The sequence below is a fragment of the Ptychodera flava genome, chromosome 20, assembly GCF_041260155.1.
Source record: "Ptychodera flava strain L36383 chromosome 20, AS_Pfla_20210202, whole genome shotgun sequence".
Taxonomy (NCBI): Eukaryota; Metazoa; Hemichordata; class Enteropneusta; family Ptychoderidae; genus Ptychodera; species Ptychodera flava.
Window position 1 is genome coordinate 834674 of NC_091947.1, and position 18487 is coordinate 853160.

The window sequence follows — 18487 nt, forward strand, 5'->3', positions numbered from 1 at the left end:
TGGCACGTTGACTTTGATCATGTTGGGGTTTGTGCTTTGCTAATATTGAGGGCTGTATGTTGTAATATTGAGGGCTGTATGTTGTAATATTGAGGGATGTATGTTGTAATATTGAGGGCTGTATGTTGTAATATTGAGGGCTGTATGTTGTAATATTGAGGGCTGTATGTTGTAATATTGAGGGCTGTATGTTGTAATATTGAGGGCTGTATGTTGTAATATTGAGGGCTGTATGTTGTAATATTGAGGGATGTATGTTGTAATATTGAGGCTGTATGTTGTAATATTGAGGGCTGTATGTTGTAATATTGAGGACTGTGTTGTAATATTGAGGGTTGTATGTTGTAATATTGAGGGCTGTATGTTGTAATATTGAGGGATGTATGTTGTAATATTGAGGGCTGTATGTTGTAATATTGAGGACTGTATGTTGTAATATTGAGTAATATTGAGGGCTGTATGTTGTAATATTGAGGGCTGTATGTTGTAATATTGAGGGCTGTATGTTGTAATATTGAGGGCTGTATGTTGTAATATTGAGGACTGTATGTTGTAATATTGAGGACTGTATGTTGTAATATTGAGGGCTGTATGTTTGTAATATTGAGGGCTGTATGTTGTAATATTGAGGGCTGTATGTTGTAATATTGAGGGCTGTATGTTGTAATATTGAGGGCTGTATGTTGTAATATTGAGGACTGTGTTGTAATATTGAGGGTTGTATGTTGTAATATTGAGGGCTGTATGTTGTAATATTGAGGGCTGTATGTTGTAATATTGAGGACTGTATGTTGAATGCAGTGTGTGGAAATGTGCCTCTGTGCCTTAACCTAAGCTCCCTTAAATATCTCTCATTCTGACAAGACACAGCCATTTGGGTTTCCTGTATTTTGCATACAATTTGCTCATTTTCTCATAGAGATTAAACAAAAGAGCTTTTTGGTAATTGTGTAAAGTGATGTGACTGACACTCACCCCAACCCCTCGTGAATCATCTGAACATGCAAAATGTACCTTCAACGATGCAAGTGTGATTTTGCTTTTTGCTACTTGTCCAGCAAATATTTTATCATTACTTGTACCAGAATCACAACATATACATAATGAAATGCACATCTTAGTGGTGCCTTTGATGTCCATATTTCTGAATTTGCATATCTGACTGGGAGAGTGCAAATTGTGTATTCTGTATTCAGCAGAGTTCTGTCATAGTCCCAAACACCATGAAAACTGAAATAAAAAAAAAGGAAATAGAAAATACATTTTGAATGTACTTCTAAGGATTTAGAACACATGTTAAGGGAGCCGTCATTATGGCCTGGGGAGGTCGGAGGCCTTGAATCTGAGGGGGGTCACTCAAAAAATCGAAAGCTACAAGGGGGGGTTGCTCAAAAGTGGAGAACAAGAAAGGGGGGGCTACTCAATTTTGTTGACATGTATTGAAGCATTTAGTGGAGTTACGAATTAATACAACAATAATAGTAAAGATATGTATATTCATACCCGGTATTTGTGTACACACACACACACACACACACACACACACACTATATATATATATATATATATATATATATATATATATATATATATAAATCATAATACAGGTGGTTTCAAGTAGAAACTAAAATCTAATTACACTATGTGTTTCACGTTATTGTGATCTTCAGACGAGAATGATCAGCTATTCGACGTGGCAAGCCTTATGTTAGAGGCTAGTACTGAGTACATTTTTCAGTATTTCCTGATTAAAGATTGATATACTTGCCTGATCATTAATGAGAAATGTCTGCTTTCTATATTCTACATTGTATAGGTTACCGATAGGGGAAAATGTGTAAAGCAAGCTTATTCTGATGCTATAAAGTTTAAAACCAGTTGAATGCCTTGACAACAAACCCATCTTTTATTGCAGGAAAATAATAATAAATAATAAATGTGAATAAATGTATGTCTGTCGCTATTTTTTCGGTTTCAAAAAATATAGTTGAAATCAGTGAACTTAAATATAAGTTTTGGAATACTGTAATGTTAGGGTAATGTTAGGCTGTATTGAATTTGCAACGCACATGTATAGTTAGGCTGCAACGCATAGGCTGTATTGAATGTGCGACGCACATGTATAGTTAGGCTGCAACGCACATGTATGGTTAGGCTGTATTGAATTTGCAACGCATAGTATAGTTAGGCTGTGTTGAAATTTGCAGCGCATACTTTGTTCTTTTCTGCAAATAGTATCAACAACGAAAACAATAACAACAACAATAACAACAAATTTACTGAGTCCAAATATATTTTTACTTATCTTCATTTTAAATATTTAATCATCATCATCATCGTCATCATCGGAGATCAAATCCCCTACGATTGAACATTGATGGAAAGACTGGCTCTGTAACAATTCACTTTAGTGGGTTGAGCCTAACCAATTTATAAACTGAAGATTTGATCTTGTTTTGAGATTTTGTAATGATTACCACAATAGGAAAGCATAATACAAGTACACTCTGGCAATTATGCGCTTTCATTAGGGTTCCTTAAGGTGGTTCTATCATCGAAACAATGCCATTCCACTGTCAAATGCTCTGATCAAAATTTTTGCTTAAAAATTCTGAACCTTCTTGTAATACGCCCTCACAGTCTACTTCTAGAGGCATACTTTGTTTTGATGGTGGCAATAATAACAAGACAGAGGATCACTTTTTGGTTGCCCAGAACGTGTCTTGAAATTTCCGCGACGAGTTAAATTAACTTTGTTGTAAACAAACAACACAGGCACGAAGCGTTTTCAAATTTTGTTGAAATGGTTGAGTTAGGGGGAAAATGTTGAATGATTCAATTTATACTTGCACAAGTGAGCCGATTGTTGGTGATGGGAAAATGAAACACAATTTTCTTTTTCGACAAGATAACAGGGTCAGTTTGACAACCGTTGTTGCACCATGCTCAGCAGCACAGGCACGATGATGCACGTACCCTACCTTCATATTCATGGAGCCCAGCTGTATGTTCATTACACTTGATTGCCCATGCAAGTCCGACTATCGGCGGCGAGGGCGCTCATGCATGTTACCCGGGAGACCGACTATCAACAATTAAGGCCGCCTTACTGCGTTGTACTGATTAAAACAATGCGCGATACCGTTATCATGTCAAAACATTCTACTTTCGTTAGAGTTTTTGTACTGAAATCCCCTGTAACATGTATTATCTTTCAGTATATGTTACGTTAGGGCTAGCCAAGATCGTGAAGTTGACCGTGTTTTCGTAAAGTATTAGGCGTTACATTCTGTATGCGCGTAAGCTCCGAGCCCCGGCATGTTTGTGCAACGGTCCGGTCATTGGCTAAGTTTTGTAAAGAACAACCTGCTCGCTGTAACAAATCTTCACGTTGAACACAAACAACAGGCTTAACGTTGTGGTTCTATACAACTACCGGGTACACCGAGGAATTGCCAAATCCAGGATATAAATTGAAACGAATTTGTGCTTTCAAACTGCACTGTGCAAACTTGCTGAACGGAAAAGACACCACAGACTATTGCTAGGCTACCAGTAACAGGTGCTCTTTTACGTTTCCGAGTGTAAACGACGACTTTTCCGATCGGGTTCCAGCACGGCGCAGTCCCAACTCTATACGATCCGATACACGGAGAATACCAGAAAAATAAGCCGCCATGCCGAAAGGAAGGCAATTTGCACCTTCCACAGATAATGATGGAGTTTGGGTGAGTTCATTGTTGTGCAAAGTATGTACTTTATGTCAGTAAATTATCGCCCTTTATCTCGATACGACGTACGTTCCGAACGGGCGACGTTGACTTAACACCTTAGCAACTATCTTTACTCTCAACAACATATAACTGTAATCTATTCAATTATTTTCGTAATTACTTACTCGTAAAAATCAAATTTGCTTGCCGAAAGTTTAAAAACAACTAAGATCGCAGCCATAAAAATATTATGATTAAGATTGTTGATAGGTTGACTACACAAATGGGACGAGTTGGCTTACAGTCAAGATTTCAGTTTATGCCTTGAAATCCTAATATATTTGACCAGCTTACGAATTCTTGGTGAAATACCTATTAAAGTTTTTGCCTTTTTCCCTTTTTTGAGAGTAAACTACAACTCGTGTAGAACTGCATCCTATATGCTTTTAATATGCCGCAAGCAAAGTCAAGATTGTTCACATTAAGAGCTTTGTTTTTACCGGGATCATAATTTGCTGACGTGCATGCCACAGTTCCTCAGCTTTCAAAAATGTTTCCTCACCATTTTACATCTTCCACTTAAGGAAAAAAAAGCCGGGCAAAATAACAAAGTACACAATTACACCATATATTCTTCTTGTAAAATCTTTGGTTTACAATTTTCCTGTGTTTTTAAAAGATGTGTTGAATTTTCAATCGATCAAAAATTATTTTTGTTAAGAATGCCTTTATTAAACAAAACTATATATAGGGACAGAGATAGCTGCTCTATACATTTTCATGTCAAAGTGTTGTGTGAAGTTCATCAAATTTACAGAGTGTGTATGTCTTAATATTTCAGTTTCAGACAAGGGGATATCAGTCTGCCCCTATACTCAGGGATACAGCAACCAGCACTGGTGAGATGTTGTCGGCTAGTTTAAGATCAGAGATAACCAAGCCAAATCCACCTCCATCACCATTTGAAGACTGGTCTCAGGTAAATGAAAATCCCACCCAAAAGTATTGCATAGAGTTCCTACTGTTTCATATCACGATTGCAAGCATTTTGTCAATATACACAAATTGACATTATGTTGTATAAAAAATAATAGGCAAATATGCCGCCAAGTTGTTAGCAGTGAAAGACTTTAACAAAATTTACCTTCAATGTTACATTTTTTCGTATTTTTTTATTTTCATTACTTCATATTATAAAAACAAATTCTAGTGTCTCAAAGGTATAAACATAGTTTCAATTTTCTTTTTCTTCTTCAGGCAAAAAATTACAATGTACACAAACATTTCATGAATCGATTTTAATTTAACTTTTTGTAATATATACTATAGGGCAATTACTAAAGTCGGTTGGTTGGTTGATTGATTGCTCATTGGAAAATCAGCTGACATATTGTTTGTCTTGAAAGATAGCAGCTGATAATACAAGTTATAATGGACAACCATTCATATTGAAAGCATGCAGTGCACAATATTTGACCAGGCCTTAATTTCACATCATTAGTTCAAATATTAAGTGTATTACTACAGGAAATTTATTCTTTCGTGAAAGCTGTGCGTGTTTGATAATTATAGGAAATGGTGATTAATATCAAGTGTAGGCAGCAATTTTACGACTCTTTTTGACATCAATCATTTCAGCAGTGGGAGCAATTCTGGGCTGCGCTGATGAAAATTGGAATGCATTTAATTTGTTCATGTTACTCAGACTTTGCTGGTATGGTGTTGATTAATACTCCCTCTACAATGTGCCCGGAGGAATCTACCTCAATTTCTGGTATAAATTGATTGTTCACAAATGTAATTTCATCTTGGCTTTGCCTCAGTCTTTTGGAATAACCTTTGGTATAGCATTACATAACACCATAGCTCTAGAGAGAGCCAAACCTGTCAATATATGTCTGATTGCAGTTGCTATGTCAACAATAATGTCAAAATAATGGTTTCCTTTGAATTTTAGAAACAAAAAATCCAATTTTCTGTTTCATTTTTTAATGTTATCTGATGTAGTTAAAATCTTGAATCAATATATAATATGGGTGAAACCAGACTGTGAAATGGGTCATTGATTTCACCATTTTTATGAAATTTTGCATATTAGCTGACTAAGCTGAAATGCTGTTGTATTTTCACAGAGATATTGTTTTAACACTAAAACATGTTGAATGTAGCTTGATTTTCAAAATTTTTATCAAAGTTACCTTTGTATATAGTCCCTCTGTTTGAAAGATCATACATAGCAACCTGTTGCACAAACAGATGATGTGTAATCCATACTGCCATACAGTCAGAAAATCCACTCAGACCAGACTGTAGAGCTCAGCATTGACAAGTGTCCTTTGTGTGTCAAGAGAAAGTACCACCCTGCTCCTTCACAGTCAAAGCATAAAAGCATTGACTTTCAACTCTGTGGTTATGCTTTATTTAACGTTGAACTTTACACCAAGGATAGCACAGTGAGTTGGTATCTCATTGATGTATTCTGACCTTCACTGAGTGCGGTAGTCCTTTGTTCTCTGTGGGCTGGTCTAGCACTGGTGCTTGATCACACTATTGTCTGCTCTGGATTAAAGAGAGAAACTGGACTCAATTGTGATGTGGAGTGAACAATATGGGTTTGGCAGAACCAGGTGTCTTAAAGCAGCTTTAACAGTATTGAAAAGTCCATTGGTTAGCCCAAACTGAGCCCCTAGACTCTAATACCAATTAGAAAGCATGAAAAACTCACAATGATTAATAAACAATTGATGCAAACCTTATGACCAAGCCTGGAGGCACATATTGTTTTGTGGATACAGCAGTTGCATATTGTGCACACAAATATGTCAAAGGGTAAAAAAAAGGGTAAAATGTAAAATACTAATGAAGTCATGATGGAAAGGTTGGGCGTACATGAAGCAGTGTAACTGCTGGTCTTTGCCACCTTATTCACAAAGCTAGATCACATTTGTATGGTAGAATTATGCTTTATCCATAGTCACTGCTCAATGAAGACATTACACAGTCCAGTGAAGTACGTACCACAGTACATGATGATTAAAATTCATACTCAAGTGACGAAAATGAAAAAAAAGAAAGATAACAATATTGATCATAATTTCTGTCCTTTGTGTTTCAGTTGAGATTTCCATAATGTATGAAAACTATAATACAGATTGTATTTCTTCATTAACCAAGTTAAAAATATATTTACGTATGGTGATTTCTTGATTCCGTAGCAATTGAGTGATAAATGAAAAATTGATGTCTTGTTATGGTTACATGAACTTCACCAAAATTATTCAAAATTTTTTTTCCTGGAGATGATTTTATTATTTCACATAAAGAGATAATTTTATTCTGCAAAACCGTAATACTTCTTTGAAAGAACAGTATTCCTGAATTGACATCAACCAGATGACAGAAAATATTAACAAACAAATGCATGATATGTGATTAAACTTTTTTTTTGAGATGTAACACTTTTCCAAACAAACAAACAAACAATAAAAAAAATGGAGGATTATTAATGACTATTTTCTGTTTTTTTGCAGTCAACCTACGACAAGTTAAATCCATTTTCTCTTCATGACAACAGACATTCATTCCAGGATCATGGAGTTTATTTTGGTCATGTAAGTAAAGAACTTTCATATTGTTTAACGAGTTATTTAAATCTACTTCCAGATCCAGGACAGACTTGGTTTTTCCCCCAATCAGTGAATAATGGCTATCCACCAGTTCATTTGTAAGTCTTGATGTGGATAACTTAGTGACGTATTTCATAAATAAAATGCTGCCAACAGGTACCGAAGAAAGAGCCAATAAGAAGATCATTGTAAACAACAATAGCCTCTCTGGGAGAAATCAATACAAGAGTCTTTTGAAATAAATCAACATTGATACAACACTGTTAGTCCCTTTGTCGCACTGGCGGATGCTAAAAGCTGCAACAGACCAATGCTTGTTATGTTGTTACCAATACACCAGTCTGGCTATACACAGTCTGGACCAGCACAGTACACAATAGTTTTGTATCCAGGGCCATTGGCTATGTACATAACACATCCCTCCACATGTAATGCAATAATTCACTTCAACTGGGTTCAAAGTTTTCCCTGAACCCTTGGCCCCTTATTAACGTTGGTATGGACATGCATTTGTGAGACCTCAGTCAACAACATTTGTTGCCATCTAAGTTATATCAAAGTGGGAAAGCTTTTCATGGTCGATTTCATTGTGCCATTTATAAGCTATTTATACACGTGTTGTCTGGTTGCATTGGTATTCGTGCTGGTGACAAAATGACACTGAAACTTGTCCTTACAGTTAAATGAAAAACATATCACTGTAGCACCATGAATCTTTGGATGAATTCAATAACAGTTAGATTTATAATTGAACAAAGATCTTTTTATATTGAAAATAAAATAATTCCATTCCAAAAGAATAGATTTTTATATGTTATGTACAAGTGTTTGTTTAATCATCATTCTTCTATTGTTTGAAATTTGTCACTGCTATTGGCAAAATGGTTGACGTTGATTTTATTAAATTTTTTAGTTTACTACATGTGTTCCTCATGGAGCAACTTATTAGAATGGTCACCATATGAGAAAGTAATTTTTCATTTGCTCCTGTCAAGAGTTTTGGATATTCAGAAACACATACAGCAATTTACAAAAAAATGAAAGATCATACTTCAACAAAAGGCATATGTCCAAAGAAGAGAAAAACACTTCCATAAATACCTTCATTTTAGTGAACATTGAGAATATCCAGGGTTTAAAACTTATTGTAAAACTCTGAAAATAATGTCCATATTGAATTTTGTGGTGGAATTTTTCATTTTCGTATCTTTAATCAAAGAAAAATCTCAGTTTTCACAGCCTATGATCTCACCTTGCTTACATGAATGAGTAAAATATCACTCATGGGGAGATGTAAATTAGAGAATACCATTGTATGGATATGTTTTTCACAATGTCATTCCAACTTAACCCAGCACATGTAATTGGTAATATACCACCAATGTATACAGATATGTCATGGAACACATTTATTGATTCTTATCCAGGGGCTTGGCAAGCGACTCATGCCGCCACATGAAAGGCAACACTTCTCAAAAGATCTAGTATCCTGGGAGAAAAGAGACTTCTACGGCAACACAATTCATGCCACGTCCTATCAACAGAGACATTGCAAAAACCCCCCAACTCGTCGTCGCTTTCCTAAAATCCACCCGGAAGGAAAACCAGGGCATGTCAAAATAGACACCACCACAACGGAATGGTTCAGGTCACCAGAGGTGCCGTACAGAACTCCAACACAGACTCTAGCATCGTCACAGGAACCATTCCTCAAACACAACCCTTGGAAATATTCATACAGGGCACAAACGACGAGACTCGTTCTTTGAAAAAGAAACAGTTGCAGTAGTTGAGATTTTCTATTTTTACTTTTTTTAAAGATGAGCACATGGAGCAATTCAACACCTTGAGTACTTTAGAAATATGACTTTCACAGGTACAGTTTGGTGACTTGTAAAGCCGGGAGTTTGATCAATGATTGTTCTGAAAAGAGCAGCCTTAAAATCCAGTATACACTGGAAAAGGTATGCCAATAAAAGTTTATAAAAAACAGGAACATTCATCATCATCATCTTTTCAGTCATTGAAATGTATTGTTGCCATGTAAACAAGGAGGGTTTACAAAGAGCCTTTGTACCATTGGGCGTTGTTATAGTGACCGTTTATTATGCCATAATGAAAAGAGCATGGTGTCTATTGACCAATGAAAAAATAAATTGTATGAGAGTTAAGTTCCAGTATGATGGTGTATTGTCAAAGCTTTCTTATAATCATAATACCTTTTGATCTTTGATTCACTGAGAAAGCCATTAAAGTTGTTTTAACCTATTTCACCTTTTGCAACCCTGGTTTGATCCAACCATTGTAAGATATGAGCGATAGGCTCGTGTACCCATGAAAGAAGGGTTGAGAGGTGACTCGTCACTGCATAGTTGATGGTCAGTCAGCTCTGTTATTAGTTCAACTACGTTGACAGGGTTAGCGGCTAGTTTTTCAATGGTTTCTCCATTGAAGGAATTCAACTGCTGACAAACACTCATAAAGGTCACACATTAAAATGTCACTTCTAATTTAGCATGTCAAAATGAAGAAGACACGAACATAAAGGAACTCAGGTTGTGTCTTGAAACTAAACTCCATTACTTGAGGTACAAAGATTACTATTTACCCTCTCTTGAATTTGTTTGAAACATATTATTTATCATAGACACACTCTCAATGAAAGCAACTGTGGATGGTTTGGTATTCTCAGAGTCTTATTGAGTGTTTTCTTTGGTTTGTTTCTGAATGATGTGGTTCACAATTCAAAATGGTGTCTTTACAAGAATGGTTACCAGAGAGGACTGCAGTTATCAGAAGAAGGAAAATAACAATTCAAATGTGAAAGTGGTAGATCACAATGGTGCCTTTAGACCTTACTAACTCTTAATTTTCATTTCTTGCCATGGTATGAAATCTGTTTATTGTAGACTTTCAACTCACTGTACCTTTCTATGAAAGTGGCATTCACTTCATTTTGAATACCAACCTTTAAACCATAAACACAGCAAACTGAGACATGTCACAAGGAGAGCTGCATGCAGTTTCTTCAAGAATATGTCAACTTAGGAAACACTGGTAAACGTGGCATATATGGACAGACAGATCGACATACATGAGTGAAATTCTATGTTGTTCATATAACTAGATAACAGATTGTACGTCTTCAGTTCCTGTCAAAACACAACTTCAGGGAAAAGTAAAATTTTCGGATTATGCTATTATTTTACAAGAAGAGGTGGTTTGTCATAACATATGACTGTGAAGCTACTTGATAAATAAACAAATAAGATGTGGAAGTGCTTTTAAATTTGAAGTGGTATTTACAAAAAAAATGGATATATGTATGCAAAGTTGTGGGAATTGCAAATCTGAACAAAGTCTGCAAAACTTATATTTGTAAACTTGCAACTGTATATATCTATCAAATGGGAATATTGTGCAGTGTTTTGTTCCTGGCTAAAATTTTTATGTTTCCATGAAGATAAGGTTACAAATTTTTTGGAATCTATATACAATGCGCTATGTACGATCTTATTGTGAAACAAATGGGTGTTCATTTTGAAATATAATCTTTGTGTGCATATATATCAACTCAAGAGTAAATACCCCTTATTTTTATGAAAATCATGTAAAAATTCAACAGATATATATTGTGTGCAATATTTTGAAATGCCCACACTTGCTTTATAAGTCACCATTTGCTGATTTTGCACCTGCTGAAGATATATTTTTACAACAGCAGATTTGAATGGACTTGCTTTTTCATAAAAATCACCAAATTCTTTCACAGTGGCACTCTTTCCAGCCCTCACATCATTCTGTCCTGTGTGACATTGAAGTTACAGAACTGCACCAATATATTGTAGTAAAATGCAGAAATTGACACCTCACAGTGACATTCACTACTATCAGTTACATAGGTTGTATTCCTAAAGTCATGTATATGTGGTTTGGGAAACTGTGTGACCTGAAATCTATGCAAATTTGTGTGGCCCATATCTGCTATATATGGGTCTACTGATATTTGTTGTTTGTTGATGAATTTACGTGTTTTTCAAAAAGTCAAAGATTTGTTGTATGTCTGTTTTATACACCTAATACTGCATGTAATATAAACAATTTGTAATTCCTCACTGCATGCAATATTTATAGAAATGAGATGTCACAATTTTCACATGTAATGTTTTCTTTATCCAAAAAGTTCTCATTGCACTTTGAAAGGGATTCAAAATTCAAAATTGACAGATTTTCATCACTTTACAGGTATAGTTCCCCTCCATTGTCAATTAGAAGATGCATTTCAGTCATGTTGCAATAATGATTGGTGCCGTACCTGGGAAAACAACTGATGCTTGAGAGATGAATCCGTCCATTTTGCCAAATCCATGTTCATTGATTGTAAATACGTGTATAAACCTTGTCAAGAACTTGTATAATTTGTTATCTGTTCCACTTGGGGCATTGGGTGTACTAAAAGATGTGTTTGTAAAATATTATTTTGTTGCAGATGTAAAGTAAATTGTGTGTCGTAATTGTGACAAATAAAGAAATATTCAACTTGATCTGTGTGGTGGAAACAATTGATGTTTCTTTCTATTAAAAATAAAACAGGCTGGAAAAATTATGGATGTCAAAACGCAGGAGGAAGCAATAAATTGCAACTACAAAAATCAACATTGCACATGTGATTCAGATAATTTTTTTTGAAAAGAGACAAAATTCATATGTTCAGATGGACAACATGCTGTTTATAAGATTTCTAGTGCATGATATACATGAATTAAAATTCTGCCCCACACTAGAAAGTGCAGATTTCTAAGTAATAAGAATAAGTATTATAAATAAATGTTCAGGCAGAGACTATCACACCTGACTTCATGTCATGATCTGATAGCTGAATCAGCACACTGTCAAGTTTGAATACCATGACAGTAATCCATAATCTATCTTGATATTCCCAAATTTATCTGGCATATCCATGTGGCTATCATTGTCGGCACTGGCACAGCAAAGTTTGTCAGAGTATATCTCTGTACATAAAGCAACCATCCATAATTGTATTGTTCAAATCTCCCACACCAAAGTTTAGCGTTTACACACACTGTTGAACACATCATGGTCATACTTAGACTGAAAGATTCAGTCGCGTGCGGACGCTCCGGCGCACTGCGACCTACGACCCTTTAAAACTGAGTGTAGAACATATACCTGATGAGATCAAACAGAAATCACATTGTTTCTGCAGAAAGGAAAGACTTTCAGATTGTAAATTAGATAGGTATACACAGTATGTGTACAGTGCCAATGTACACACATTAACAATAAGTGTACAATGCAAAGAAATAAGTCCCATCAAAGCTAAATGGAATATAATTTTAGTGCAATAGAGAAATGATTGAAAACCAAAGTACAACATTAATGTATAATGTATGCATGTACACATAGAATATTTGTAATGATCAGAAACCATGAAAAAGTGGCGAGTCCTCATACTTGCTTTCAATACTGTTAATTTTCCCTGTCAATGGATCTTCACAGAGGCTGCAGTTCTAACCAACAATTTTATATTTATTACCCCTTTCACCACCATGGTTTGGCCCAAACCTATTGTTATCACTGTTGATTATGGGCCTGTTTACAGGGTACTGGGATGAACAGGTCAAGCAAAGTGAAAGAAATTAAAGCTCTAGTCTCTATATTCAAATAGGTTGTGACTGTATAACCTGGGAATTGACTGAAAGTTTACAGTCAATCTAAAGTGGCATTATCTTTTCTGCAACATCTTCTAAAATGCTACTTTAAAGCCATATTTGACATTTGACCTTTCACTTTATCATGGATCTCTGAAATCAATATAAAGCTATTAACCTTTTGGTAGAAGTTTGCCTTTCAATGGGCAACTAAATTGGACTTCTGAAGATTTAACATTTGTCACTGGCACTTTTATAACCTGAGCTAGGGAGTACACAATCATTGGAAACGCAGTGAGCATATATAGTACACAGTACTAGAGATTTCCCATAATACATCATGATTTGTACCAACGTAGATTCCCCTGTGAAGTCTACCATGTCTCCCATGTGTAGACAAATTCCTGGACTAGTTGTAAAAATTCTGAAAACGTACTTTTAAAAACACCGTTCTTCTCAATTCCCATTTTAAAGGATTAAGAAAATTGAGCTTGATTGAGAGAAGAGAAAGGATTTTTGTAAATTTTCCACTGATTGTGTCCTCAGCCATACAGAATAAAGTGATGGAAAGTAGGGAGACTAGTTGCACCTGTTTTATGAAACAAAAGGATATTGATTTTTTCCAAATAGAAAAGACAAAAGAAATTTACATGCTAACTTTTTTCAGAGAATGACCCCTTCAGTTGGTCATAACTTGCTTCCCAAAACTGTGACATTTGTAGTACCTGCAGAATGTGACTTTTATGGTCATTTAATGGTTTTTTGAAATTTATACTACAATATTTCAACGTACTTTTAATAAATATAATTAATCAATTATCGTGAGACTTCACATTATTGCTTTTATACAGAACTGAAAAAGTTATAAGAAAACTAACGTCGTTGGTACAAATCAAACAGCATTGTGGGTAATTTACTGTACTGTGTAGTATGACACACTATAGTGCTAGTGGCATGCACCTTGCAGTGGACTCCCTAGAATAGCATTGAACAGTACAAAGACACCTTCAGAGCATATACTTCAAAATTGGAAATGGATTCTCAATGTCAAGCCATAAAACCATCCTTTTGTTCTCAATTTCATTTTATCTGTGCATAATATCTGAGTCAAATAAGGGCTGTAAGCACCAAAATAATATGCACAATAGATGTTAAAGAAAGACAAAACCACTTTAAGTAGTACACAAGGCTGTTTTTATTCTGTTGGAAATTAAGAGAAAGAAGTCATGAACTTTGGTTTCGTTGTTTTACTTTTTTCACAAATGTAATACATTTTTGTATTTTTGTATTTTTACATTTCGTTACTTGAAAACTCAAGTCTGGTGACACAACATAAAAGAAATAAAAGTAAATGATTAGACGCCAAAAGTTTCTACCACTTTACCGTACATACTGCTTTCCAGATAAACCCAAAGGAACTTCAGGTGTTTATGTTTTACACAACAATAAAATAATTTACCTTTACATATACACAAATGTGTTTGTCAAATGTGTATGAAAGACAATGAATGGTCACTTGGAAAAAAGACAATGTTTAGAACTGTACTGATAACTTGCCAGCTCAGTTTTCTGTGTACGGACTCAGCTGTCCACTCTGTCTACACAAAGTAGTAACACAATCTTGATTTTAGTAAATACACTTTGTATGTTTTGTAATTGAAAACATCTACTAACATCCTATTCTATCCCTCAAGGGACTCAATGGTTGCCTTTTCCTTGTTAGTTACTAAACTTGTCCATTTCAATATAAAGCTGATTATGCATTTCATAACACATTTTGTTTTTTTCTGCTGCTACTGCATACTTCCATTCAAGTTTCACATCTTAAGTTCATTTTCACATCTGCACAAAGTGAAACACGACCATCGCTTATTCAGAAAAGTTAAAGGATTCATAAGGTAAATACTAGTACTTTAAATAAAAATATGACACACATGACAAATGGAAGTCTCTTTGGACTGTGAAATATGGAATTGATGATGAAATAATCTAGGCACTTTTAGGTGTCAATACAACTAGTACTTTTCATTGCCATATTTCTTGACTTTATGCAAAACTTGACAGACATTCAGAGAACATGGAAAATGTCAAGCACAGTGAAACTTGCAAGGTCCAAGAGCAGTACCTGAGATGGTACAGTAAACAAAGTAGATGTCATTTCATGCCACTAGGTGGCGTCCTACAAGTGATCTGCAATGAGTACAGTCATACCAGTAGCCATTATAATGCAATGTGTCGGTAGCTCTGTTGAGCTGCCTTGCAATAACAACTGGTACTACTCACATGAAACGTTTTAGCCATTTTATCAATTACATGTGTTAAATTACATGAACCCTCTATTCAGATTTATATAACTGGGCTATGGCTTGCAGTCCCATGGTCTTATGGAAAACCCAGTTTGAACTTCTAATTGAACATGACAGAGAGGGACACATTGAGTTAGGTGCATCTTTGAAGCCTGCGAATTACTTTTCACCCTGATTGGTTGGCAGAACTTCTGCAGTTTGTATGTAGTTACTCATTTTCTCCATCTTATCCTGGTATCCTTAATGAGTAATTATCAGACCTGGGGTTATCAAATTTTGACAACCTGAAAAAATAAATGTCAGTAATAGGGGCACCAGTTACTGCCATCTGCCGGTAGCAGTCCCCCTAGCACTAACAGAATGACGTCCACAATCCACCAGATTCCAAGGCCTCCAAGGGTGAGAAGTTTTCCAACAGCTGTGCCTGTGTGTCCAAGACAAAATCTATCCACTCCAAGAAATCCGAGCAACACTGAGAAGAGCAGCGTGGGTAGGAAGTAGTGGTGTGTGTACCTAATGGTCAGTGATGGATAAAATGACAAAGCTGCTGAAACCCCTTATTAACATTCCACCATTTTCATTTAGTGCAATTAATTTTGACTGGAATCAATCAAAGTTTCCGTTCATTTTATGTGAGTTGTCTCAGATATACACTGATATCTGATTGTTATTGACATGAGGTTTCTATCAAATGATAACTGCAAAATCTATTGAACTGGCGGTAATCTTTCTGTTAGTATTAGACATATGCACCGATTTCAAGCCTAATTTCAAATTGTTCAAAATTTTTTGTAACCGAATAACTATTGTATACTTAACCAAACTACTTTTTTATAAAGTGTAATATTTGGTACAATAATAGAAGCAGCATGGACTGTGTGTCTCAACTGTAAGACAATGTTCTGTTCAATGATTTGATGTCAACTTACTTTATGCAAGGAAAACCATCTCGGAGGAAGCTTCTTGGACCATAGCATTCAATCCCATTGAGTGCACGGCAAGTCACTGAGGTAAATTCAACATCTTCATGGGCCTGACCACCATACTAGGAAGGTTACATATGAAGGAAGACAGAAATATGGACTAAGGAAAGAAAGCATTTGGAAACAGCTACATGTAGGCAACATGAATGTCTGTTTAATGAAAAAGCTTGTGAATGTGTTAATCTTCATACAGTCACACAGGCTGAACAATAATAAATGAAAATCTCAATGAATTTTTAGGTTAAATTATTCTCTTGTGCAGCCATAATAGCTTAGAAGTTGGAGCAATCTACAGGAGCTGCTCATAGACTCCAGGACGCAGCTGTAACTTTTGATAATTTTTTCACCATTTAAGTTTTCTATGTAAATTGCAAGTTCCTCTTTTACGCATGTTAAAACAGCTACTATTTAGCTTGCACAGCATCTATACATGTGTATAATGCACTTTTATTGGTTACATTTACATTCTAGTCCAGACAAGAGTTCACTTGTCAACAATAACAATGCAGTCTACACATATACAGGCTGAGTTGACAAACTGAACACTGTGTATCACAACATGCATTTGGAAGTAGACCAAGAAACAGAAGATGATACTAAAACAGAAATGGTGGGAAAAAAATCATCAAAAGTTACAGCTACTGGCCTGACAAGTCTTTCCCTCACCTTCACACATCCATAACCCAATTCTTCTTTTGCCGTGCTGTTGCCATTCAGGTCGACTGGGTCATCACACTCAAGATACTCCATTGGACTGGAAAATAAAAGCCAAGTACTGAAAAGAGCACACCAACTCTTCATCAACTTGAGCATGAGTAACAGTTACATAAATATTTGTACGGAACAAAGCAATGTGATGATTGTTGGACAGTTACAGCTGGTCAGTTTTTTGTGTGTTTGCTTGCCAATTGGTCTCTTTCAAAATCAACTATGCAACATCACGCAAGATGAATGCTGTATTGAAGTAATGGTTTGAAGTATAATCTCCATCATAGTTTTGCAGGGTATTTGTAAGGTTGTCTACATCTTGGCATGTAATACATTAATGATCTTGTTAAACAGGTGTGTAAACAAAAGATAATTACTTAAAACAAGTTATTCTTGACTGTGGAGTGACGTCATTAGGTGAAACGTATGTGAGTGAGGTGAATGAGAGATCAGACGATACAGAAGAGCAAATGATACAGAAATTGTGTGGAAAAAAGAACTAAAAGTTATGTCATTTATGTATTTTGCAACTTCAACTATTGGTTTGATGGTTGAATAATCCGAACTTCAATTATTTGTTTTCACTGCGCTTGTGACAAAAAATCACGTAAGAACCTGCAAGTATCTGGACTGCGTTGAAAATAGGTAAAATGCATACCATATTTGGGCACCTTGCTTAAATCCAAGATTAAACCCCTAAAGATCATTTTCTCTATGTTATTTTCTTCCTGATATCACCGGAGTGGTCGTTGTTTTCGTACAAGTGAGATAAAAATGAGTTCAGGTAAATCACGGTCCCTCCACAAAAGGTGAGGGACCATGGGTAAATCTATTCAGCACCATTAGCATTACAGAAAATTGCAAATGTACAGACCACACTATTGGCTTTTTTATTATGGTCGATATTTTAAAAAAGTATTATGTGATGATTATTGTATCGTTCGGAGCAGTAAAGAGGGTTGAGGCTGTGTATATGAGGAATGGGGAATGTTGCTAGCCAAAGGATTTTTTTGTATTATCTATATGTAATACCTGTACACCTGTACTACACTATTATTGTGTTCTGACTTCCGATTTCTATTGTTTTTCTGGTGGGGATAATGATGTTGCACTTACAGGTATGAGCAGAGTATAAGTGATGAATGCGGCTCATATGTGTCACCACAGCTTTCATTCCAACAAGGTCCCTCAACTGGAACTTCGCCGGTCAGTGAAAATTTGAGTATTTCAAACAAAACCGCAAAGAAAGAGAGGGCCACAGCTCCTTTCGTCGCCATACTTAACAGCGCCCTCAACAGATCTCCCTAGGATGATGAATTTGTGAGTTTCCCTTGCGCAGTACGTATGGAAGAAAGTTAGTTTTTTCAAATATTTGCATTATCGATAATAGAAAATGGACCTAAAAACTAAAAACCTTCAAGTTTCAGGTGTAATATTTCGCGAAATGTCAATGGATGCCAGGAATGAATGCAACTTTTT

General features: G+C 35.6%; 2 protein-coding genes across 3 annotated transcripts; one reads left to right on the plus strand and one right to left on the minus strand.

Annotated features, from left to right (window-relative positions):
• The first annotated feature begins 3292 nt into the window (after nucleotides 1–3292).
• Nucleotides 3293–11883, plus strand: LOC139119706 (testis-expressed protein 36-like). Its single transcript, XM_070683565.1, has 4 exons — nucleotides 3293–3728; nucleotides 4555–4692; nucleotides 7244–7324; nucleotides 8767–11883. The coding sequence occupies exons 1-4, from the start codon at nucleotides 3678–3680 to the stop codon at nucleotides 9106–9108; spliced, it is 612 nt and encodes a 203-aa protein (XP_070539666.1). The 5' UTR covers nucleotides 3293–3677; the 3' UTR covers nucleotides 9109–11883.
• Nucleotides 11884–14182: 2299 nt separating this feature from the next.
• LOC139119707 (TM2 domain-containing protein 2-like) lies at nucleotides 14183–18295 on the minus strand. Of its 2 annotated transcripts, none has more exons than XM_070683568.1 (4): nucleotides 18125–18295; nucleotides 16967–17054; nucleotides 16247–16362; nucleotides 14183–15601 (listed from the first exon to the last, which is right to left on the minus strand). In XM_070683568.1, the coding sequence occupies exons 1-4, from the start codon at nucleotides 18283–18285 to the stop codon at nucleotides 15544–15546; spliced, it is 423 nt and encodes a 140-aa protein (XP_070539669.1). In that variant the 5' UTR covers nucleotides 18286–18295; the 3' UTR covers nucleotides 14183–15543. The 2 variants fall into 2 exon arrangements, with proteins under 2 accessions (XP_070539669.1, XP_070539668.1); XM_070683567.1 differs by having other exon boundaries at nucleotides 14183–15830.
• Nucleotides 18296–18487: the final 192 nt, after the last annotated feature.